Below are 24,576 nucleotides of genomic sequence, written 5' to 3'. Positions count from 1 at the left end.
CATGAAGCAGAACATTAAACAGGTCCAGCAGTGCAAAAGAAGGGGGTGGCAAAAGTGACACCCGGGCATGGTAGGTGGAAAAGTGGGCCAGAGATGGGTGCTGGGGATTAGTCCTTGCGGATACTGTCAGCGATGGAATCGTTCTTCACCAAGCTGAACATCAACGTGCGGCAGCCTCTGACAGTGACCTGTTCCCTCGAGATCAGCCTGTTCCTAGCGGACTGCAAAGAATCCTTACCTACATACATCTGCTTCATGCTCGCTCTGACCCATGCACAGGGTCAACTAATCGCTGATTCAGAGCACTTCAGGATGAATAAAAAATTAGTGACAAAAGCTAGCCACTGTGCAGAATGAGATATGTTATTATTCCTCAGACTAGCTATTACAACATGGTTAATTCCTCACGGCTAGGACTATAGCATGCCATGGGCCATATAATGCTCCTAATTATTTACCTTTGGTATTGTATAACACTTTAAAAAAAAAAAAGACTCCTTTAATGCTTTTCTATTGCAGTACTTTTGAATGCACGGTTGTGCGTACATTTCCTGTTATCTAATTTGTAACCCTCCATTTAAATATCCTTTTTATTATTCATGCCAGTGAAAAATGCTTTGATTGAAGAGACCCGATTGCCAAGTGCTACTACCATTTCCCATAATCATGTCCTTAGTGATACTACAGATTGTATTATCCTTCTGATTAATTCAAGACTCAAAAGAAGGGATGTTGGGCTAAGTACATAGGAGCCGCCAGCCCAGTTTGCATGGGCTTGTAAGAGATGTACAAAATGTGCATATGCTTTTTTTCACATTAGTAGTAAAAATGGTAGCTTTAGGTAATCTGTAAAATTGTGATAGGATTGGCAATTACCCTTAAAGACACCCATATAGCAGTTTTAGATCTGAGGGTCCTTAAAAATGCTGCATCGTGACCTTTAAAGGTCTAATTACGGTAAATGGCTTAAGCGTGTGAATAACAGCATAGTTCATTCAGTTAAAAATGTGTCTCTAAAATCTCATAACACACATTCACTCGCACGAGCAGTGAAGAATTGTATATATTATGTTAATTGGAAAATACATTTTTGTGCACATGCTGGCACTGTCTGTGGCGCTATTGTTGTATGGGTTAAATCTATGTCCTTTTTCATCATAGTAAAACATTAAAATAATAATAATGTCACTCACTTCATTCGTTTGCTGTACGTCTTTATTCCGCAGGTAATCATCTGCTTTTAACCTCAAGCATGGCCCTTGCTGCAGTTGCTTGCCAAGCGCTCAGAGGGACAACTGGAATTTTCACTAGTCAGTCGGCACCATTGCTGTCGAGGGCCTGCGCTTTGCACGCCGGTCTCCTGAATAGGTGGGTGATCTGTCTACAAGCGCTATTAAATATTGTTTGCAAAGTGATGTGATGGCAGTTCTTTTGTTTTAGGAAAGAGATGCTCATCAAACTCTCAAACAGTAGATCTTTGTTGCTGTTGTTATAGGACAGAGGGCTTTCGTAAGTAACACTGATGCATGTCATTCAGTGTAAAAACAGCTAGCACAATTATTTCTGGCCGGCAAAAACAGCTCATGTCTGGTACGTGTTCAGTAAAGGGCCTCTTGCAAACTTTTCGTGTAACTTCTGATTTTTTATTTAAAAATGAATTTATTTATCTGCATATTGAAGACCAAGTGTAACTTTGTGACCCTGAAATCTGGATTTTTATATTTTTTTTAACTAGACGGAGAATGACATCTAAAAGCAAAACGGACCACTTGGAGAGAACAGCCAATACCTTTAGACACGAGGTAAGTGTCCTTTCTTTCTACTCCATTGTTTTGAGCATTCTCTTTCTACTTTAGTATTTCCTTGGTATACTCTTGGTCCAAAGTGGGTGAGTATTGCATTGAAATGCATTGCTCGGTCATCGTACCATATATATCCAAAATGTTCCTTTTTATTGTTGGAAATTAAACTAAAAGTGAGACCTGAGCAGATCCAAGTTAAAAAACCTCTAACCCCTTACTCTGAGAAGGTAGTGTGATAACTGCAATGTTTACCTGATATCCCTATCACCAAACAACTAATACATAGTTCAAGGTAACTAAATGTTATGGCGGGACATTAGAACAAGAAACACAAATGGCTGCTCTGGGGAGAAAAAATAGTCTGCCCTGAGGACCAGGAGGGATAAGAAAACATGTCTCCCCCTTGTAAAGTGTGAACCAGTTGGGCACACCTACAAAACCAGTCCAGGGCTATGCAGTTTAGCAGCGCTGTATAGAGCACTAGTGCTATTAATCAGAAAGTCCTTGTATAAAACATTAAATTATATTATTTACGCTCTAAATTGATCCACACATCTACATAGTGTCATATACAGTACCCTAAATCCCATGCACTGGTAGCTGGTTACCAGAGACTTCCGAATATATTTTATGCATATCCTTCACGTGATTCATTCACACACGCTGCATGTTTTGTTTTCGAATAATGACAGTAACATTGTAAACTTTACATTTAATTTGGCATCTGTTGTTGAATTATTTTGGGGTCATTCCCTCTCCTATATACATAGTGCAACTGGTGAAAGTTTTAATTATATAGGCGTCATGTCAGGTGGCAACACTGTTACACATACACCGCATTAACTGCTCAATAGGATTACTACTTTTCATTTCTACAAATGTGGTACTTTTTATATTAACCATTAGACTGTCAGAGCATCATTCACCGTGTGGTTGGAAAGCTCCAGGCGGTATCATGCACAGGAATCGGATGTAAGGGAGCAGGCAGGGAACTGCAAGCAAAGCCAGGGGTGCGGGAGTGGATGGGGCATCATACAGAACAAGATTTTGTTTACACAAAATTGCATGAAAGTTAGCGAACATAACCAAGCACCCTTCAGATGAGGCAGTATAAGAATAAACCTTTACGTTTGTCATGGAAGCTGCTCCTGTTCTTCTGTTGTTACACAGACACACAAAGGCATAATACACATACATACATACATTGATTCACACACGCTTAATAAGCATAACCACATCGATATAGAGATAACCCCCACATAAATGTATATACACACGGAATGCCACCACGAGAAGTGCGTATGTGACATTAATCTATATCCATCACCAAGAAGGGGACCTCATACGATCCCTTGACAAAACATTCAGTGTGTTGGCCCTTGTCTCAATTCTTTTAACTGAATATTACTCTTTTTCTCAGATTATTTCTCCTGCAAAGGTCTGCGGGATCACCAACGAGTCTGCTACTGTGAAGAGAGTGCGACTTGCTGTTGAAAACAATGAATTTTCTTTTAAAGCTGGACAGTGGTAAGACGTCTTTATGTTGCTTGATATAACATGTGATGCTTTTCGGATTATCGGAAAATGATGCCTCCGATAGGCTGTTTCTAATTCAAGAATATGTATGAACATCACCTTTTAACCTACATTTTCAGTAACATTCCCTACGTTGGTGCCACACATGATAACTAGTGACGAGAGGTGGTGAGATTGGGAGAAAGCTTGTGATAACCATGAACGTTTCTGTCCTGTTTAACTTGGATCAAAGTTATCACAAGACAGATGGTGGTAGAGGAGAAATGTCATATATATTATGTTTTGCAATGTGCTTTTTGTTCAGCTGTTGTATACTTCTGCCTGTAATAAGACAACTATGACCTAATATTCGGCTATTTTTCACAAACTGTGTTTCAAGGTATCCCTTGAGCAGGATATTAGTGACTACAGAACGACATGTAGTGTTTTTTGTGTGTGTGATTTTTGGGTTACAAGGCCAAAATAAAAGCATCCACAAGAGCAGCATCCTGAATTACTGTAGTCCCTTTTCCGCTAGTAGAGTAAGCAGGATATCCTACTAGGAAACAGACACAATTCTCATTAGAACCTTTCATAATGTCTGTCCCGGAGACCTCTGGGAATATCATGAGCATCGGCGATTTGGAGTTTTATAGAAGATATTTCTTAATGTGTTTATAGCCTAAGATATTTTGCCTGTAGCTTCTAATTTTTTACCTATGCGAGTAGCCCATTGCTGCTCTGTTCCACCACCTTACGTCTTATGAAAGTTGTTCCAGGGGATGCTATCGTGGGAGTCTGTTCTGCTCCCTTACATCGTGCAGGTACCAGGTTACGATGTCAGAATCGGGTACCTTGAGTCCACGGTATGTACTATTTAGGAACACCTCTACACCACCAGGTAAAATGGTAGTAGATGTGCAGGGCCCCTGAAACAGGAGACCATTATTCCTGCAGCACAGTCATCTTTATGTTGTATAAAGTTGATATGAAATAGTAATATTTCACTTTCAGGTTCTATGAAGAATCTTGTTTTAGGAATGCTTAACTTTTTATGTAGATGTTATGCATTTTGCATGGTTCTAGTTTGCTTGCCCCATTTTATTTAGCAGACTTGAGGTTGGTATTACTTTGTTCTCGTTTTGTCTATGCACAGTCTATATAAACTTGTTTGCACTGGTTAAAACAATGTACAAATCCATCCCGTTTCCTTGTGGGTGCGTTGGGATTTATTGACTAAAGGCATGCGAGTTTGCAGGAGACTCATGTTTCAGCCCCTTGACTGCCATATACATTGTGAGGGTCTGACCCCAGTGACAATTAAATCAGTTAGATGTCTTCAAAGTCTCCTTACACGCTGAATTAAGCATCATGCAGGGCCGGCTCAGTCCTTCATGCTGGAGAAACTTCCCATTGCTGTCTTTTCTTAACTAACAGCGAAGCAAGGAAGCTGAAACCCAAACTCTCCTTTAAGTGAATAAACGTTATTGTCTATTAATGTTTCGATTCTGCTGCTGCACTAAAGAACATGCGTGTTCCCCACAGGGTCTGCCCTATACATTCTTTCTCACACTCTCCGCTGCCCGTTGAGATATACGGTTACTTTAGCTACAATTACCTTATGTTTCTAATCAGGAATTACTGTTTCAATAAAGACCATAGGCTGTATGTGATATATGGTGTATTCTCACCAATGAGAAAGCAGCCGGCGATATATATCCCTCTGCGACAATGTATTTTCTGTTTCCATAGAAGAATTACTGATAGGAGGTTTATTTCGGTTTATGTCAACGTATAATGTTTTTTTCTAGTTTAGTACAAACATTGCATTATTTTTCTGTTCATGGCCCTGTTTTTGCCAGCGTAACAAGGGTTGCTCCTGTTTAATTTCACAGCTTATCATGTTCCGAAATTACTTTGTTTTTCAGCGAAACAGTATTGACCCTTCTGTGTATTATTTTAAAAAAAAAACGTTCCATACTGTTTTGCAGTTCGGTATACATTTATTTTTTAATCTAGCAAATAATAATACCTCTTAATTTAAAAAAAAATATATATATATTTTTGTAAATGTTGGAATAGAGCTTAAGCAACCAATCCGTGATGAGAAAGTTCAGAACATGTTGAAATAAAGAGGATTTTGCAGTATGGTTGCAAATGCTGTGTCAGGGAAGCAGGGTTTTTTTGTTGTTGTAAAAATGCGTATTAGGCTAGGTTTCCACTTGGGTTTTTGTCCTGCGTTTTTTTTCTTGATGAAAAACGCCAAGATAACTGCCACTGCATTTTCCTGCGTTTTGGCTTTTTTTTCTGGAGTTTTTTCTGGCGTTTTAGCCTTTCTGTGGAAATTGCTTTTTTTGACCTTAGGCAGTTTTTCCAGCCTTTACAAGTTAGCAGTTTCACCCAGCTAAAAGGGATTAGGATAAATGGCAAGTATCTGCCCCCGATGTCATTTACTTGGTAGACCCCTTTTGTCTCTTTTCTGTGGTTTGTAAGGCATGCTTTATTCCGAATGTCTGCTCCTCTAGGAAGATCGGGCCCAAATGATGGTGCAAATTGTTTGCTGTAGCTTTTGGCAGGCAGGATCCAGTTGATGCGTCGGGTATGTTTGTTTGTAATGGCATGTTTGTTCCAAATGGTGTAAAATTCAATATGAACCAGTCCAGGACTTTGTTTTGTGTGAAACTGTTTGTTTTCAGCCTATTTCTCGTAGGACACACAGATACTGGGTCCATCCTCTGCATTGTAACTGTGGAAAAAACGCCATAAAAAACGCCAAGGCAATAAACCCACATGGCTTTTTCATGGCATTTTTTCTCTCCCATAGACTTCTATTGGAGAAAAACGCCAAGATTTCCTTGAAAAAACGCCAGAGCGTCAGCATGCTGCGATTTTGAAAAACTGCCACAGAGCCCAAAAAAGCAGAAAAACGCCAAAGAGGACTGAAAAAACGCCAGACAGAAAAACGCCAAGTGGAAATGGCATTTTGCGATTTCCTATTGAAAAACAGCTAACATCTGGCTGCTGCGTTTTTCCACTAAAAAAACGCCAGGTGGCGCTATTGGCGTTTTTATGGGCGTTTTTAGCATAAAAAAACCAAGTGGAAACCTAGCCTTAAAGTAGTCTCTTTTCCTGTCCCAGCTCACCCACTCTCTCATCATTTAAGAAGTTGATGCTGGCCACAAAATTTCTAAAAGTTCCCATGGGATCTGAGGGTAACAGCAGTCTCTTACCAGAAATGCATCATCCATCCATACATTGATGTAGTGGTAGGTTTACCACTCAGGTGGGGGATGATGTGTTCAGTGACCACCTATGTGGTGGGCAGTTCTCTGTCCTTATAGAAGGAGGATGGTAACTATAAATAAAGGCCACAGTCACGTCCGTAAACCACAGCATTTACATTTTTAGGCTACGGAACTGCACACAAATGTATAGTTTAACTATAACGTAATAGCTGTTAAGTACAAATATTCCCTTTTCTGCGTTGAGGGAGGTTTATTCTTAGATGGGTTAGTATGTTGTCACATAAGGTTTGGCTTTGTAAAGTTATGATTGTTATATACGCATTGTTGCACTAGAGGGTGCTATGAACAAATGATACTAAAAATATACCCTCTTTTAAGGACATTTCTGTGCCATAAAACGTATTTGGTTAATCTTTATGAAGTATAGTTAAATATTTATTATTAGAATTATTAATTTTTTCCCATTATTATTATTATTATTATACAAAAAATCCCTGGTTATGATAGAAAATATATATTTACACACACACTCGGGTGTAAATTAAATACAAAATGGCATCATCAAAACAACACCAATGTTTCTATTCCAAAGCCAGTATTCCACTGGAAAGGTACAGTCCCGTTGTAAGGATGAGACTCTTAACAGTCTGTGTGTTAACTCAAATTGCTTTGCTTAGTTCTGGAGGGGTTAAGGAAAGCAATTATGTCATGGAGAACTGGTATGAGTAAAGCTTGCCATGTATTGTATGATTATATTATGTTCCTTACTTAATGGTTGTATTAAAATATCATGGGCTTTGTTTCTTTTACAAAAACAACATTCAATGGCCTAATACACTTTTTCTTACTGGAACCAAATTATTTCAAAAGCCTGGCAATCTTACGTCATTGCATTTCAGACTATTAATCTTTGTGCACACAACATGTTTTTCATTAGTGCATAAAGGCATAATAAACTCGCCAGTTTAAAACCAGTGGTAAAATCAATGTAATGGCTTACTTTGGTTTCTTTATTACATTAGCAACGTATTGACTTTTTTGGATGTAAGCCCTCCTTTCATTGCAATTATACTAGGATTTACAAAAATTGATCTTAGTATATTTAAGCACTTTTACTAGGAGTATTATATTTAACAGGTAAGGGCATATGTAAAAAAAAATAACTAAACCATGTTTTTTTTTCCCACAAACAAAATGTCATACATTTACATGTATTAACTGATCTATAAGTAAACAATTTAACTTAAATTTGTAGTGCTGGCTAAAATCGAGAAATACTTTGTTTAAAGAATCACTTAATGCAGTGCTATAATCTTAAATACATGTGATATCCTCACATAGCATAGATATATAGAAAATAATAAGAAAAAAGAAATATAGTGTGATCGTCTTATTTAGCTGAACTCCAATGTAATATTAATATAGGTTGCTTCTTGATGTATAGGCAAAGGTCGGGGCGCATAGATATGTGGGAAAAAATAAAACAAATATAGTGTAATAAGTAAATACGAAAAAATAAAAATAGAGATGTTAGTTGCACTCACAAGTGTATAAGAAATTGAAAGCTCGTCAAAAATCCATACTCTCTTTCGTCTTAGGAGCTTCTGTGTAGAAGATAAGAAACGAAATAAAGTGCAATAAAAAAGATATTATTTAATGAATATAGATTAAAAACTTACAAACAAGTAGGCATAACAACTGGGTTATGCGTAAGAGCAGTGTCCTTTAAAAAGATAAGTGGATGATCATCAAGTCCATAAAAGTCCAGGTTTTCAATAATTGTAAAGTTTTCCAAAATATCTCAACGCGTTTCGCCAATATTGGCTTCCTCAGGAGAAAATTTAAGAAATCGATCTGTCTTCTTCTTCTTGCCTGGAAAAGCAGCAACCCACTGCTCCTCTGCGTCACCGCGCGCTAATCCTCTGTAATGTATGTACGTCAGTTGGTCTTCGGGCAAAGGTAGTCACATTCAATATTGTACCTTTAAAATAAGCTAAATCCGAAGTCCACAAACCTAGCTTTTCACTAGGTTTCCTGATGTCAGGAACTATTTGGGAGTCGTTCTCAATATGTCTGGACCTTCAGTGTTGTGGACAAAGCGTCGATCAGGACACCAGTGCACCCTGTCCGTTTTGCTATTATAACTTCTTCAAGGTGCTTCGAAAAAAGGAAGTAGCCGGCCCCTCTCATATGTGTTTGTTTGGTATTCTTTAATCAAGTCTTAATTAGTCCTTTTGTAATTTATTTAAAACAGAATAGAATTGATTACAGTTACAAATAGTCATTTGAAAAAAAGAGATTCTTTGGTACTTCGCTTTTCACACATGGCTTCTCCATTTTGGCTTTGTTGAATAAATCATGTCATGTGTTGTTCATCTGAGGTTTACCTAATTTTTAGACCTGCCAAGGAACAGATGATTGTTGTTTTGTCTTGATATGTAAAACCATTTGCAGGAACTTAGCATTTCTATTATTGCCATAAGATATTTTATTAAAATATAAATTAATTAAGAATAAATTGTTAATTGAATAATTGATTAATCGATTAACAAATCACTCCCAGTTATTGCAAATGTATGTAATGGTTATCAATTCTATTCTGTTAACCTTTTCTTATAGAAGGCGATATTGCTTATTTTAAACATACTTTTAAATGTGATTTCCTTTGCCTGAAGCCCAACTGAGATACATACGCCATGGAGTAGTAGAGCTCGGTGACACATACACTTTAATATTATATAGGAAATCAACTAAATAAGATGATTACGCTGGGTTTCTTTTTTCCTCATTATTTGCTATATGTCTATGCTGCGTCAGGATATGATATCTAATTGCACCAAGTGATTATTCAAACGGAAAGTATTCCCTCTTTTCATGTACGTAACACCAGGTAGTTAGGTTTCGCCTACCTATATAATTATTGAGTTTTGAACACGTAGTGCAACGTGTTGGGTTGCGTCATAAAAATACGTTTGTAGTGGAGAAACACACCATTACAACTAATATACAGTATATCAGTGTGCTTATACACACCTTCCACTGTATTTTCATTAAAACACTAGACCTGGATATGAACTGCTTTTTATACATTTCCTTTAATATTTTCACACACAAAACACTTGGCTACATAATTTAGTCATCCTGCAAGCTTTCTAAAAGTGCGCTATTCTGGTTCCTCTGTTTTAAAATAAAACATGCTTTCCTGTAGCGCTCTCAGCTCAATCTTCTGTGAGGAAAAGGTACATCAGTCATGCGTTCCTTTTTAGTAGGGAGTACCCCGCTTTAGTACCAAATCCCCAGTCCCGCTTTACCCTCATGGTGTCCCTCTTTATCCTCATGGTGTCCCTCTTTATCCTCATGGTGTCCCTCTTTATCCTCATGGTGTCCCTCTTTACCCTCATGGTGTCCCTCAAAATGTTTTGCTGGGTATGAGTATATTTGTGTTTGACAGACCTAAAAACAGAATAATATGTGTATAAAGAGCAAAAAAAATAATTATAAATTAACTTGTGTAAAAAAAAATATATTATTCTTCATATAAACAAGTTCTCAGATGACAGTAGCTCAGAAGGTAGGGCAGCAGGAGGTCTGTAGTTTCCATAATCTCGCTTTGGTATTCATTACAAAGGACCAACACTAACAAGTTTCACCAACTTAAGGGCCAAGCAAGCCCCGTATAATTCATAATTCAGTGGGTAAGGAGACTTTGAAGACATCTTTCCGATCTAACAATGTATTGTGCAGAGCCAGCCAAGCTCTTCCTGCAGCTGAAGATCACTTAGATTGGCACTCGTAATGTATAGTGTAAGAACTGAAACACAACTCTACTGCCAAATCTGTCATCTCTCCCTTCAGTAAATAACCCTGAAAAAGTCTGACAAAACACTCTTATCTTTAAGCATCAATGTTTTTACGGTAGCAAGGTTTTTGCCGTCTTACATGCTATTTCTGAAGTTACCAACCATAAAAAAACCTTTACTATTGCACAGTTAATAATAAAAATCTCTTGCTTTGGAATGTCTGGGTTCACACAATTCCTATAGAAGTTTCTGCATAATTTTCTTTGCCGTTCTTAACTCTCCGAACCTAATAAATAATTTAAATCGAGATCTAATACAATATGGATGTTGCCTGCATGACCTTGTTATTTTGTTATACCAGATGCATTATTGTTATGAAGTTCGCAATTCATGTATTCTGTAAAGATTTTCTCAGAGCTGCTGTTAAAAGAGCATGTACTGTTTCATAGCTTATTCTAAAGTTATGACTCCTTTTTATAAATAGGATTTTTTTATTACTTTTTTCCAAAAAATTAAAAAAAAGCTCCCCTTTCTTTATAATCGTCCGGAGAAACATGGTGCTGAATTCAGTTAGATTAACATTTATTTCACAATTAGATGCATTTGTATTCTGTCTCTCATGTGTATTACAAATGTGTATAATCATTAGTCCATCTTATATGACATAGTAACCGTTTTGCTGTGACATATATTATGCTGTGACATATATTAAGTATTCTCTGCGACTTCAGGCTGTAGAGATATCATACTGTTCAGTGAGATGGGTTAAAAGCAGCATTTCTTATATGTGGTTTAGCCAAATGTGATACGGACTTTAAGCTTCCATATTTCCCCCAGATTCAGCTGAAAATACGCATGTGCAGCTTAATATAGCGGCAACATGGAAAATAGTTTATTTTCCAAGCTTAAATAAATTATGGCCCATAATATATCCTTTTAACCTGGGTATAAATGTGTTTGTTATAGCTCTGGGCATGTTTGCTTTTTTATTGCTTACTTCTAATGTGCAATGTGTTGGTGTCATACAAACAAGAATGTTTGTTTGTTTTTAAGCCCTGACAAATATTATTTAATGTTTTTTTTCTATATAAATAGACAAGGGCATAAAATAAAACAAATGTGTGAATATATACATACACCGATCAGCCATAACAGTATGACCACTGACAGATGAAGTGAATAACACTGATAATCTTGTTATCATGGAACCTGACAGTGGGTGGGATATATTAGACGGCAACTGGAATTTCGTCCTCAAAGTCGATGTGTTAGAAGCAGGAAGAATGATAAAATTCTGATGGCTAGATGACTGGGTGAGCGCAGCTCTTGTGGGGTGTTTCTGGTCTGCAGTGGTCAGTACCTATCAGAAGTGGTCCAAGGAGGGAACAGCAACAGGGTCATAGGCAACCAAGGCTCATTGATGCACGTGGGGGACGAAGGCTGGCCTGTGTGGTCAAATCCCACAGACTGTAGCTCAAATCACTGAAAAAGAATGCTGGTTCTGATAGAAACCTGTTAGGACACACAGTGCATCGCAGTTTGTTCCCATGCTGACCCCAGTCTACTTCAAAAGCATCTACAATTGGCACGTGAGCATAAGAACTGGACCAAGGGGCAATGGAAAAAGGTGGCCGGGTCTGATGAATCACGTTTTCTTTTACATCACGTCCGGATGCGTGTGCGTCTCTTACCTGGAGAACACATGGCGCCAGGATGCATCCATTGAGTCCCCACCTCAGATAAAAGATCTGCTGCTAACGTCTTGGTGCCAGATACCTCAGCACACCTTCAGAGGTCTAGTAAAGTCCATGCCTCAATGGGCCAGGGCTCTTTTGGTGACAAAAGGGGGACCTACACCTGCCTAATATTAGGCAGGTGGTCATAATATGGCTGATCGGTGTACATATAATAGAATTTAAAAGCATCCTTTTCAAACCTAGAATAAGTGAACTCGAAGTATGTAACTTTTTTCCATAATGTTTTTTTAGGGTAGACTTCTTTATTCCTGGAGTTCCTGTAGTTGGAGGATTTTCAATTTGTTCAAGTCCTGGCCTCCTGGAAAGAGAAGGTGTTCTAGAGCTAGCAGTCAAATATAACCTACACCCTCCTGCCCACTGGATTCACACGCAGGTAATGAATTGCCTTGCTTCTAAAGACACATTAATTGGACTGTCGACAGGTTCCCGAGCACCTGCCGACCTGAAAGATGTACTTAAGTCCACACGCCTACTCGCTCCATTTACAGCTGCCCAGGAGTCTGTACTAAGCAATTGACACCTACTTCTGACATGGGTATTCTACATTGCTGAAATGTTACTCTTATGTTTTAGAGGTAGCAGGGATGTGGCATTAGTACCCATTGAGGATAAGAAAGAATGATAAAAAGGGACTGGGTCTTTGAATAATTACTGGCAAAATATTTTATATGCTACCCATTAACTTTTTTAACAGTAGGGGGAATAAATCTGTTTATACAACATCATTGTTTAGAGATTTATCTGTTTTTAAAATCTGCAGCAATGTTTTGTCTGTCATTTCATAAAAACGTTTTCCGCCTGCCCCCCCCTCGCACTTCCTTGCCACACGGTGCTGTTTCTCATTAACTCCAAAGCATTACGGAGAAATGACAGTCCATTATCAGCGGTGCGAATAAGCCATTTGGTTATGGTCTTGTGGGATTTTTTAATTCAACATTTTCAACATCCAACCTTTTTTGCTGGCTCAGGGTTACAATTCACATTGTTTTATTAGTTTCCTGTTTGTGTAGGGGGCTTCGTACTTCTTCTTTCACAGTCATTTGTGTAGAAATCTAGGTTCTGCATTGTAGGTGTTGAAGCTGCGTAAACACATTCTCCGGGAGAGGAAATGAAACGGGAAGCGCTGCCTGTGTGTATAGGATTGTGAGGGGTTTCTTTCTCATGTATGCGCCTCTGAACTTCAAATACACAGGACGCGGTAGCACCAAGCTGTTAGGGTAAAGGTCAAGTCCTTAATGCCAAGTCTCTTCTGTATTCAGACTTTACAGACCAGCGTAATTGCAAACGTATGTGACCTCCGTGTTCTAGGAATACATTGACATCCAAAGACCCGGAGATCCTTCTGTCTTTTAGCTCATCATCAAAGCACTTTGTACCCACTCCCAGGTCACACTTATCAAGCAGCTTGTAAGACACTTTGAGGACTCTTTCAAAAAAAAAAAAAAAGTTTGTAGGAGTTGCTGTAGAATTTTTAATCAGAAGAAGAAAATAAATTCAAGGTCAAACTTTGCAGCTGCTCCAACAAAAATGATTTAAGAAGGGATTTCCATGTAATAAACTTCAGAACGTCAGATGCAAGGTCATGGCTGACAGGTTTAAAAACTGTATGGAAGCAGAAATACGCTGTTTGATATAGATAGCAGTTATGACCGTTTTCAGAAGTGTATTTATTGTCAGTGTGTCATGTGTCCCCTTTACAGAATAATGTGCTAATCAGACGGTTGTTGTGAACTATACGGTCTTGTATACCAGCAGTAAAATTTTATTTCACCATCTAAAACTTTATAAAAACTGGGTCCCCAAAGCTTCAACTTGAGAGTAATTTATATTCATTTAGTCACTAAAAGCTTCCTATAGCCTCAGTCGACACTTAACACTCGCGCATATACACAAGAAACACATTTACCTAGTTTTTATAACTACCGTATTTTTCGCTCTATAAGACGCACCTGCTGATAAGACGCACCTAGATTTTAGAGGAGAAAAAAAAAGGAAAAAATATTTTGAGCTAAAAAATGGGCTATAAAAAAAGGACATCATCCTCCCGTCATGCCTGCACAGAAAAAAGCTGGTCAGACATGATGGGAAGTGTAGTTGGACTACAAGCGCCGTACTGCGCATGCGCCGGCGCCATACGTGACACGGCGCTTGCGTCAAATCCCCCCGTCCTCTCCATCCAGTCCGCCCTTAGCCGTCGCAACGGACCAGAGAAGAGGAGAGGCGGCGACAGAGGCGGCGGTCTCCAGATGAAGACCTCCCCTGGACGGCGAAGCGAGACAGAGACTGTCCGGGACACTTTTGGTGAGTACCGTATTGGCTCGGATATAGGCCGCCCCCGTATATAGGCCGCACCCTAAAAGTTTGGTGCTTTTTTAAAGAAAAAGTTTTTTTCTTTAAAAAAGCACCAAAAAACATACTGCCACTCTGCCCCCCCCGCCCCCCGAGATATGCTACCACTGTCCTCCCTCCCCGAGATACGCTGCCACTGTCCTCCCTCCCCGAGATACGCTGCCACTGTCCTCCCTCCCCGAGATACGCTGCCACTGTCCCCCCCTCCCCAACTTACCGGAGCAGACTCCCGGGTGTCTTGCGGGGCCGGCGGGGGACATCTACGCAATGCAACTTCCGGTGCGGCACATCCGGCACCGGAAGTTGTATTGCGTAGACGTCCCCCGCCGACCCCGCAAGACACCCGGGAGTCTGCTCCGGTAAGTCCGCGGGGGGTGCAGAGGTAAAACGCATCCGCACGATGCGCTTAGACAACCTCCCGTGCCGGCACCCCCCCCCCCCCGTGGGAAGTGCTGGCAGGGGAGGCTGTCTGAGCGTATCGGGGAGTAGGATGCAGGTCCCCTGCACCGCTGCGGGGGATCTGTATCCTGACCCCGCTGCCTGGCGTCGGGCGCTAGACCCCGAATATAGGCCGCACCCCCACTTTAAAGTCTTAAAGTGGGGGAAAAAAGTGCGGCCTATATTCGAGCCAATACGGTATATCGTTGCCCCCCCCCCCCCCTCCCTGCATCTTCGCTCCATAAGACGCGGCTGATTTTTCATCCTACTTTGGGAGGAAAAAAACTGCGTCTTATGGAGCGAAAAATACGGTATTTATTTTAATTAATTATGACCAAATGAAGGATTGAAAAGGAACATGGGTTTAAGATATTGTTATGCCCTATAGTCTAATCTTTGATCTTTCCATTTGAGTTATACAGCTTCCCACAGATTTCTGTTACTACTTGCTATATTTGCTTTATCCATCTTCCATTCACAATGTTTCGTGTATATATCCCCACTTTTGGGAGTGCTTTCTATAACTTGGAGCTGAAATCTTATATAAAAGATTCCTTTCCAACAAAATTAACGTAATTTTTGTTTTGTTTACCATATATTATATTTTTATACAGTATATTTATTGCTTTACATTTAACTGGTAATGGAGTGCACTAATACACAGAGCCGTAACACCATGACCTCATTAAATGTCTGATATAATTAGGAAGGAATTTTTTTGTTAAACGCATATTGGAATTCATTATTTATGGGCTTCAATGCGTTTTACTGCATGTGAATCCGTGCCACCATTCATTAATCTAATTTTCTTACTCTTATATCTGTTTCCTCATGTAACTCCTCCCCAGGTGACTTTACTAAATACAGAGAGCATACCTCAGTATGCATCCTGCACATGCTCATTAGAAGTTCTTAATTAGTGGGATAGAAGCAGTCAGTCAGTTGCAGGTGATATGGACATTGATGTTTTGCAAGAATACATGTGATTGGCCTGCTATTGAGCTCGCCAAACTATTACATCCTATTTTCACCAAGTTTTAGCAACACGGTGACTACTTAAATCCATGCTCTATGGAAAATGCAATCATGCACACCTAATGAACATAACTGAGATAACTCCTGAGCTGATTCGTACTATTGGACGTGTCCATTGCTCCACAAATGTTTGTTAGAGTGTTCTCTCTCTCTCTCTGCATGATGTACGTTTATATTTGTAAAGGCTCTCTCTTATCCTCAGTGTTCACTCGGCTCAGAAGTAGCTCTAAGAGTGGGCGGAGAATTCTACTATGATCCTCAACCTTCCGACTCACCGGTGGATCTGGTCTTAATAGCTGGCGGAGTAGGGATCAATCCCTTGTTTTCCATTCTGTTGCACGTTGCTGACCTTCACAAAACTCTGGCGACTACAGGAAAAGGTTTCCAAACAGGGAGCGTAAAACTCTATTATTGTGCCAAAAACACCAGCGAGCTGCTTTTCAAGGTAATTTCAAACATTCTTGGTTTTATTAACCTTAATGTATTGTAACTTTATAGCCTGCTATAAGAATTTTGACCACAGAAATGTCCCCTCCGAGGCATATGTTGGTCATGAGTCAATCACATATGACATACATTCAACTGCCTATGCTAACAAGTGACAACACTAGAAACGCTAATTTAGATAATAACGTTAGAATTTGCTGTCTGTTATAAATCTAACATACTAAATCTAATTTGCTGTTCATTCATAATATAGGTCCCATATTTTGAAATACTTGATTTCCCAAGTGCCATAATCAGCATAATTTCTTCACCAGGAAAGCAGATAAAAATGTTTTACGGGACGTATAAATGTAATATGCGAGGGGCCTGAGTAGTCCAAGAGGGAGGACTATATTGTACAGTAGACTTTTACAGATTTCTTCTGTGGGGCTTTGCCCCACCAAGTTTTGGATAATACTTGAGTTTCCAAACTATGACTAGGAACTCATGAACATGAAAAGTGAATTCTAAAAGTAGCCTAAACCATGCCATCAAATAATAAAATAAGTTATATTTACCATGTACCTCACTCCCAGAGGCTTTAAGCCACATACAGCGGTGAATATCACAGAGAATATTAATATGGAAGAGTTTGACTGTGCCCATTTGGGAAATGCATTAACCGGTCCAGACTGTAGTGAAGTGCTTGCTTTAAAGCTTCCTTAGAAGAAGAAAGAAAAAAAAAAAAAAAGACGAAAAAGGGTTTTGGTGATGAAAATGATGAAAAAGTGGAAATCAGTTTGACGTGTATGACACTATCCATTCAGGAAGCCTGTTCAAAATATAATTCTCTCCTGGGTTTGTTAAGAAAAGATGCAATTTGCAGCAGAGTTGCTTTGCCATGATCCTGTATAACACATAGTTCACCCTGTGGCTTCATCTGAAAGGAATCTCTCAGAGTTAACCATGCTTTATGCTGGGCGGCTCAGTGAAATAAGTCTCTAATCATCTCGGATGATAGAAAGATATATAGAACTAAATATTATATGCATTACAATTGTCTGACCTTATATAAAGTTTACAAGTTCCATTGATACAAATTATTTTGCTATAGAAGAACTGGCCCTCTAAAGACTTCAGGCATTATGTTCCCATAAATAACGTTACTTTTTGAAAAGTCAGGATAGTAGAGATTAATGTGAAATATACAAAAATACCAGTTTGTGTAGCAATTTTGTGTTTCCCTTCTGTGAAAGTTTCCCTGTCATTGCTTTTGCAGCAAGGTTATAAAGCAGTAATTGGAGAGGGGTTTAGCATGCTCCAATTTCTCACCAAATGTCACTACTTTGCTGAATAAGTCAAAATAATCCTATAGAAAATACCTTCAGAAATCACTTTGAAGATGAAACAACGAAATATGCACAGCTCATACGTTTGTATTTGGATAGCTTTAGGGAGGCACTATCCATATTGTTTATTCTTTTTCCACTTGAAAATATTATGGGGCGGAAGCGCTGAGATCGCAACCCAGAACTAAATGTTTTTGGCACATTATGTAATTTTACAATGCTGTAGCTCAGCTCTTTTTTTTCTAAACTTTGTACATAAACACTTTTGCATTTTTTGTTTTGCAGTTGTGAATGTGAAACAGGTTTTTCCTTTGTGATGACATTGTATGCTGCCCATTAGTCAGATCTAGACTACAGATAGAAAATCACCCTTGACATCACTGTCCCAAGCCACCTTGGGCATAGCTTAAAAGCAGATACTCGCAACCTACCAATTGTGCCCAGTGACTTATCAACAGGAGGCTGCTGATCACAGCTGACATATCTTATAACAGGGCTCGACAAGGCGACTGATAATTTTGTCCTTGCGCCTAGGTGTTTATGAGCCAAACCTATAATTGGGTCCAAATCCCCTGCGGTGCTGCAGGGGACCTGGATCCTCCTTTCCGGCAGCAGCGGGCTTGTCTGCATCTACTCCACCCACCCTCCTCACTGAACGGGGCTGTCACCACTCACGAAGGTCACTGAGTGGCGCTGGCCAGCTGACTCAATTCTATTTCGGATCAACGGGGACGGCTTCTTAAAATGCCACCCCTGTCAATTCTAAATAGAAGTGAGTCAGCCGGCGCCGCTCAATAACTTTTGCGAGTGGCACCAGTGCTGCTCAATGACCATTGTTGGCGGTGCCAACCCCGTTCAGTGAGGTGTTGTCTGCATCACACAGATGTTTGAGAGTGGGAATCCAACAGAGTGCACATCGTGGTCTTCGGTCAGGTAAGTTGAAGTAACTGGGGGCATGCTTGGCAGTGGGAGGCTGGGACAAAGATGGCTATGGAAGACTGGGGGCAAGGGCAAACTCTGTCCCCAATTTCCTATAGGCATCCTTGTCACTAAATAGCTTCCCATAGTCCCATGTTTAGTGACAAAGATGCCTATGGGAAACTGGGGTCAAAGGCAAAGTGTGAGTGCTGGGGCAAAAACAAAATCCTGGCTCCTAACTTTTTTAGCTGGCTCCTAGATTTGAAACAAATTTGTCAAGCCCTGTCTTAAAAGATCAGCTGCTTACCTGTGAGCTTCATCGACTGGTTCACTTGGAGCAGCCCTTCTCCTGCTTACTATAAAATAATTAAATGGGTGCAACCAGATGAGTGGGCAAGACCAGTCACATTAATGGGTATTATGTTACAAGGGCCCCAAGATGAAGGAATGCCTGTCTCTGACGCACGGAGACCTTAACAACTCTCAACCCCTTTTATATCTCTACTATCATAACAAAATACACCCCTAGCTACCCTGTTTGTTCCTCCTAAGAACCCAACTGCCCATTATCATCTTTCCTCACTTGAGTATTAAGATTTTCACACAAGCCCTACCACTGTGTCAGATCTTAGTGACTTTGTCTTACATCACACATGGAAAAGGATTCTAGTCGGCTGTTCCGCAGATGTAAGGTCTGAGACTACCGTGACTATTTCTGGATAATAAACTTGTTTATAATCAAGCAAATACGGTACTTCAGTAATATAAGAACGATGAACTGTTCTGTAAATTACTTCTGTGTAGGCATAGGAGAACATTTTGTTTTCAATGTTTTAAAAGTATGGCAGGTGTCACCAAACGGGTTTAACACTGTCCAACACATATGGTAAAATACTTAAATTTGAACACCACTTTGTACCTACTATTATGGTATAAAACCCAAGATGTGCATTTATTGCCACCAACTAATGACGTCTCTCCTGAGACGTACCTTATTCCTTAACTAGAACTCTCAGTTCTGAACTTGAAGGTTAGCTCCTATATATAGAGACCAGTTTTTATAATAAAAAAAAAATTGTCCTGCTGGTGTTTATTATCGAGAAAAGCCCAGCCTGGCAGGCTGTTTCATTGTGCGTGTAAGTAGCGCCCAGTGGGATAGGGAGAAGCCATGCCTCGGATAAGTGGTCTCGACAAAAGAATATGAACTGCTTTTTGCCGCTAGCTTGTTGACTGCTTTGAATTTGTAAGGAAATGGGCTGCCTCTGCTACATTCACAGCTGCAGAGCGAAAATCAACAGCGTTAATGCTTCTAAAATGCAAACCTACGCCTTTACAAACACATCTCAGGAAAAAGAGACTGAGAACAATTTAAATTTCAGCCTTTGTTAGTGGCTCGTAATGCAATGTGGCTCGGTCGATCAAGAATATAAGAAAAGTATCATTTTTTATTTTTTACTATATCTGTGGGGACTATATTAATATTTTGCAAATAAGGCACAATTATAATGGCTTGAATGCAAACACTTTTTTTGTCTTAGACCCTGCATTATGTCAGATTATGAGTAAGTACCATCTAAAGTGCAAAATGTGTTAAGCCTTGTCTTTTTCTCACGTTGATTTGATTAAAGTATGAAGGCTGTATTTATTTTTGTTCACATCATACTTACCCAACAGTTGTGTGCCCCTTTTCCAAGATGCCTACTGTTGTGTGACAGGTCTACCCGTAATATGTGGGTGGTGGTGTTACATCACTGTCTGTCCACTGTTTAGTAATGGCACGTGATGTAATGGGAGGTTCTTCCTATGGAACAGCCGATCCCTGACACCAATATGGATGCCATTTTGGAACCGAGCACCCAAATCCTCCAGCAGTGACAATGAATGTGACGCTGGCTGGGACAGCCACCAGCAGCGCCAGTGCTTGTGATTGATGTAGAGTGCTTCTAAGGAATAGTTGCCCTCTAAATAGTCCATCTTTTAATAGTTCTGATTACAGTAGTTATGGTCAGACTAAGAAGAGCATTTTGGAAACTTCATTCCACAATAGTTGTGGTGTGATATAGGTTTCCTGTACCATCTGCATTGTTGAGTGCTTTCTAAACATATTTTCCAAGACTGTAAGAATAACAGGTAAAGGAATGATTGAATTGTTGGTCAATGCACATTCCTTTTTGTACAGTTTAATACTCTAGATACAGATGGACAACGTGGAGTTTATTTACAGTCGTGTGAAAAAAAGAAAGTAAACCCTCTTTTATGTAGTGTATGGTTTTACATTTCAGGCCATAATAGCAATCATCTGTTTCTTAGCAGGTCTACAAATTGGGTAAATACAACCCCAGAGCTACCACATGGCCATTAGTGAAATAATGCTAATATCTGCAAAGGTAATTTTACTTTGCAGGGGGCAAGCTGGTTTAGAGTACATATGCCAAATTCTATTTGCTGGTCACATTTCATAAATGGCATTAGATGTAAGCATGGATACAATGTGATCTTAAATTGTGTCCTGTTACCATGCTTCATGAAATGGAAATGGGCCATTGCTTTAGGTTCTGGTTTTTTTTTGGATCTGTGGCAAGTGCCTATGTTTCTACATACAATTTGCACTTTTTATAAACTGAAAGCTAAACAATGCCACCTAGCCATCAGCGTGTCCTGCTGAAATAAGTCAGAGACTACATTGGAGCGAGGCATAGGCTCACCATCCCACAGATCAAAATATTTACTCCTAAATTATCAGCCATGTTAATGTAATTGGGTCTAATTCAAGTATTAAGTATCACAGTATGTTAATAGTAATTCCCCTTTAAGAAGACTCTGGCATGCAGCAAGACTGTTGGCTATAGATTCAGCTGATTGATTGGAGCGCTTAGCAGCAGGCTGTTGTTCTGTTCATTCAAAGCCCTGCAGGTAGCCATTTTTAATTTGGACCAATTTTCAATATTCTGTTGAAAGAATAGCAATAATTGCGCCTCGAGTGAATATGATTCATTTCCAAATATACACGCCGCAGGAAGTTTTGTGTTTTGTATTCTCTGTTCCTTGCAAAAATATTCAACTTAATCATTGTCTGTTTAAATTTTGCAGAAAAACATTCTTAGTCTGGTAACCAGCTTTCCTGGAAAGATCAAATGCAGCTTTCACGTCACGCAGCAGAACTCTCCAATTTGCTGTGAGCTCCAGCCGTTTGTCACTGGTGAGTTGGGTCTTGTTCATGGAGACCGTTCAAGTACCCATCATGAGCTATTATGGACACAGTGTCCAGGAATGCAGATGCTGTTTAATTTACAGGTTGAGGGGTACTCTTGACAATAAGTTATGGATGTGTATAATGTATTATTTTAACAGGAAGACACAAGACATCAGCAGTGTGATCCACTTGACTAAGAAAGCACCAAAAACCAGATATGTCAAATTCGACCCGAGTAAATCTCATTTCAGATAAATGTTTCTGGCACTGAGAACATTACTTTGGTGAACCTCAAACCACTCCATAATTGCCACCAGAAGTCCTGATTTATTTTATATCCCTAATGGCATTAAGTTAGGCTAGGATTGTTGATGGACTTCTGGGGGTTAAACCGCTAATGTTAGGATTTGCATAAAAATACTTGTATACAAAGCTTCAGAGGGATAAATGTTTAATTGGTAAAGATTCTAAACTTTCTTCTTTCCTGACTTTCTTCTTTCCTGATCAAGCAATGATAATAGCAGCATAACAGTTTGGTATATTGCCAGGCTCCCCTTATAACTAATTAATAGTAAATTGTTAAATATTAAATATAAATTGATAAAATAAATTACGAGGGTAATGTTTTCCATTGGGCCATGTGGCTTAAAACAAAACAAAAAATGGACGTGTGAATGGGGGCATAAAGGCTTTTTATTTTTTTGGTTGGGAATGCGTGTCATTGTAGTGGAGGTTAGTGGGGTTAAAACAATGGGGAAACCTTATCCTGGCCCGTACTAATAACATAAAATTGAAGGTTTGACATTTTAATGAGGATGGGAAGATTACACAGGTTAATTATTGTTTCTAACACATCGTCTAGAACCCACCAGCTCCTTAAATTATAGGCAATGAAAACTGCCCTCCTGTAGTTCCATGCTGATCCCGCAGGTTTCATATAATTTATTTGTGAATAAAGGGCAAACCGAGTATCTCCATATTAAGGGTTTTTTGGAAATCCATGTGTGCACGTAAAAGCGAATGATTCCGCCCATAAGGTGTATACGGTGATGGAATGTCACACCTTTTTGCTAGACCTTGAGAGCAAATAAACCCGCACTTTACAACAACATATGGCAGCTTTTTACCGCCTGCTGCCTGTTGAACTTTACATAAAACTTTATACTTAACTTTAATAGACTCTACAAGTGAAGTTTTTTGAAGATTTCTTTTATGAAAGGTGCATTCATTTGCCACCTCTCTCAGCAATAATTAGATACGGCTGTTGTGTTGTGTTTTAGAAAAATGGCAATGCGCTTCCTAACAGGAAAATATTTTAGCAACCACTCAGAATTGACATTTATGCCCTAAATACTAGCAGCCAGCAAGCAGAGAGTGATTGGGAGGGTGATAGACGTGAAATGGTCTATTTCAGTGAGCAGAACAAAATGTTACTTATTAATAATTAGCAAGGTCAGCCCAGCCAGGTTTGTGCATTTTTAGTTTGATTTTCTGTAAAAATAACTAAATGACAGACTTTAACACTCACCAATCAACACTAAGTAAATAACTTTCTAAGCTGTTACAGATTTTGATATTAGTAATTAGGGATAGTATAATTCTGTTATCCTTTCAACAACCACAAGGAGATTGTTATGTTTGTGCCCTTTGTTATAGTTTTCCTGTACATCAGATTTTGTGTTTTTCTTTATTTTTGCCAGAGGGGAGAATTTCTACAAACGATCTAGCAAAATGTGTCTCTCATGATCATCTGTGCTACATCTGTGGGCCACCTCCAATGATAGAATCCATGTGCAAACAGCTCGAAGGACTCCATATACCAAGAGACCAGATTTACTTTGAAAAATGGTGGTAGAACATACTGTGTATCCTTAAGATGACAGCGAATGACTGACTGGAGATACAGTTTAGCTCCTCGTTAAGGAACGGTGTTTTCCTGTACCATGTGTCTATTATGTTGGTAAGGGTTGGAGAGAATAAAAAGGGGCAGGGCGGACATTAAATAATGTTTAAATTATAAGCTTGTGGTTAAACAGCCATCACTCCAAGGGTTGATGAAACTTGATTCATTTGAATCGTCATGGGTTTTAATGTGTGCTCGGCTTCTGTTAATGTGTTAAAAAGGTATGGAGTGTTTTTTTAATCATGTACTTGAATTATATAAAATGTATTTTATTTAATTATCACTTTTGTCTTCTGGTATCTCATTTCATTTCACAATCTAGTTTTCTCTCTATAACCCGATGGTTCTTTAGCTACTGTACAGAACTGTGAAATAGGCTCTGACGTGTTGCCTGCAGTCTTCTCAGAATGTGGCTCCCACGTCCTCTCAGTTCTGACTATTCTCTACTTTCTCAATATAAGTGATTACACAAATGTATATTTCGCAAAGGCTTTCCAGGATTTACTGACTTCTGGTTAACACCAAAATTTATTGCACAAAATCTAAAAAGTCATATTGTGTCTTTCCCCTATGGATTATCCTTAATTTTTCCAGATGTGTAGCCCAGGCCCGCACACAATGATTGTCGATCTTGTAATTTTCTGTCCGTTCATCTTCGTTACCGCCATCTTTGTTAACACAGAGCACTGATCTTTCATTGGACCCTTTAACTGAAGATTTTAACAAACCTCCATTATTATCAGAATAATCTCTAGTCCAACACACACCTAAAGACAATAAATGCTATACTATTTGGTTGTTATATGCATAAGCATACCTAATGACAAAATAAAAGCAGAGTGAGTT

General features: G+C 39.2%; 1 protein-coding gene across 1 annotated transcript; it reads left to right on the top strand.

Annotated features, from left to right (window-relative positions):
• Window positions 1-1,252: 1,252 nt before the first annotated feature.
• LOC149300787 (oxidoreductase NAD-binding domain-containing protein 1-like) lies at window positions 1,253-23,682 on the top strand. The gene is made up of 7 exons (XM_089484931.1): window positions 1,253-1,368; window positions 1,736-1,802; window positions 3,223-3,329; window positions 12,351-12,492; window positions 16,144-16,386; window positions 21,725-21,833; window positions 23,528-23,682. Exons 1-7 carry the CDS (start codon window positions 1,253-1,255, stop codon window positions 23,680-23,682), a joined length of 939 nt encoding a protein of 312 aa, XP_089341057.1.
• Window positions 23,683-24,576: the final 894 nt, after the last annotated feature.

The sequence above is a fragment of the Sceloporus occidentalis genome, unplaced genomic scaffold, assembly GCF_023333645.1.
Source record: "Sceloporus occidentalis isolate IW3139 unplaced genomic scaffold, rSceOcc1.0.p SCAF_23, whole genome shotgun sequence".
Lineage (NCBI taxonomy): Eukaryota > Metazoa > Chordata > Lepidosauria > Squamata > Phrynosomatidae > Sceloporus > Sceloporus occidentalis.
This window is presented reverse-complemented; position numbering and strand designations above follow the sequence as displayed.

What these genes read in the sequence shown, in the direction of transcription:
- LOC149300787 (XM_089484931.1), top strand. Translation starts at nt 1,253, where the DNA reads ATGGCCCTTGCTGCAGTTGCTTGCCAAGCGCTCAGAGGGACAACTGGA. An exon ending in TCTTTTAAAGCTGGACAGTG is followed by an intron (nt 3,330 to 12,350) that starts GTAAGACGTCTT and finishes ATGTTTTTTTAG; the next exon opens with GGTAGACTTCTTTATTCCTG. An exon ending in GCTCCAGCCGTTTGTCACTG is followed by an intron (nt 21,834 to 23,527) that starts GTGAGTTGGGTC and finishes TATTTTTGCCAG; the next exon opens with AGGGGAGAATTTCTACAAAC.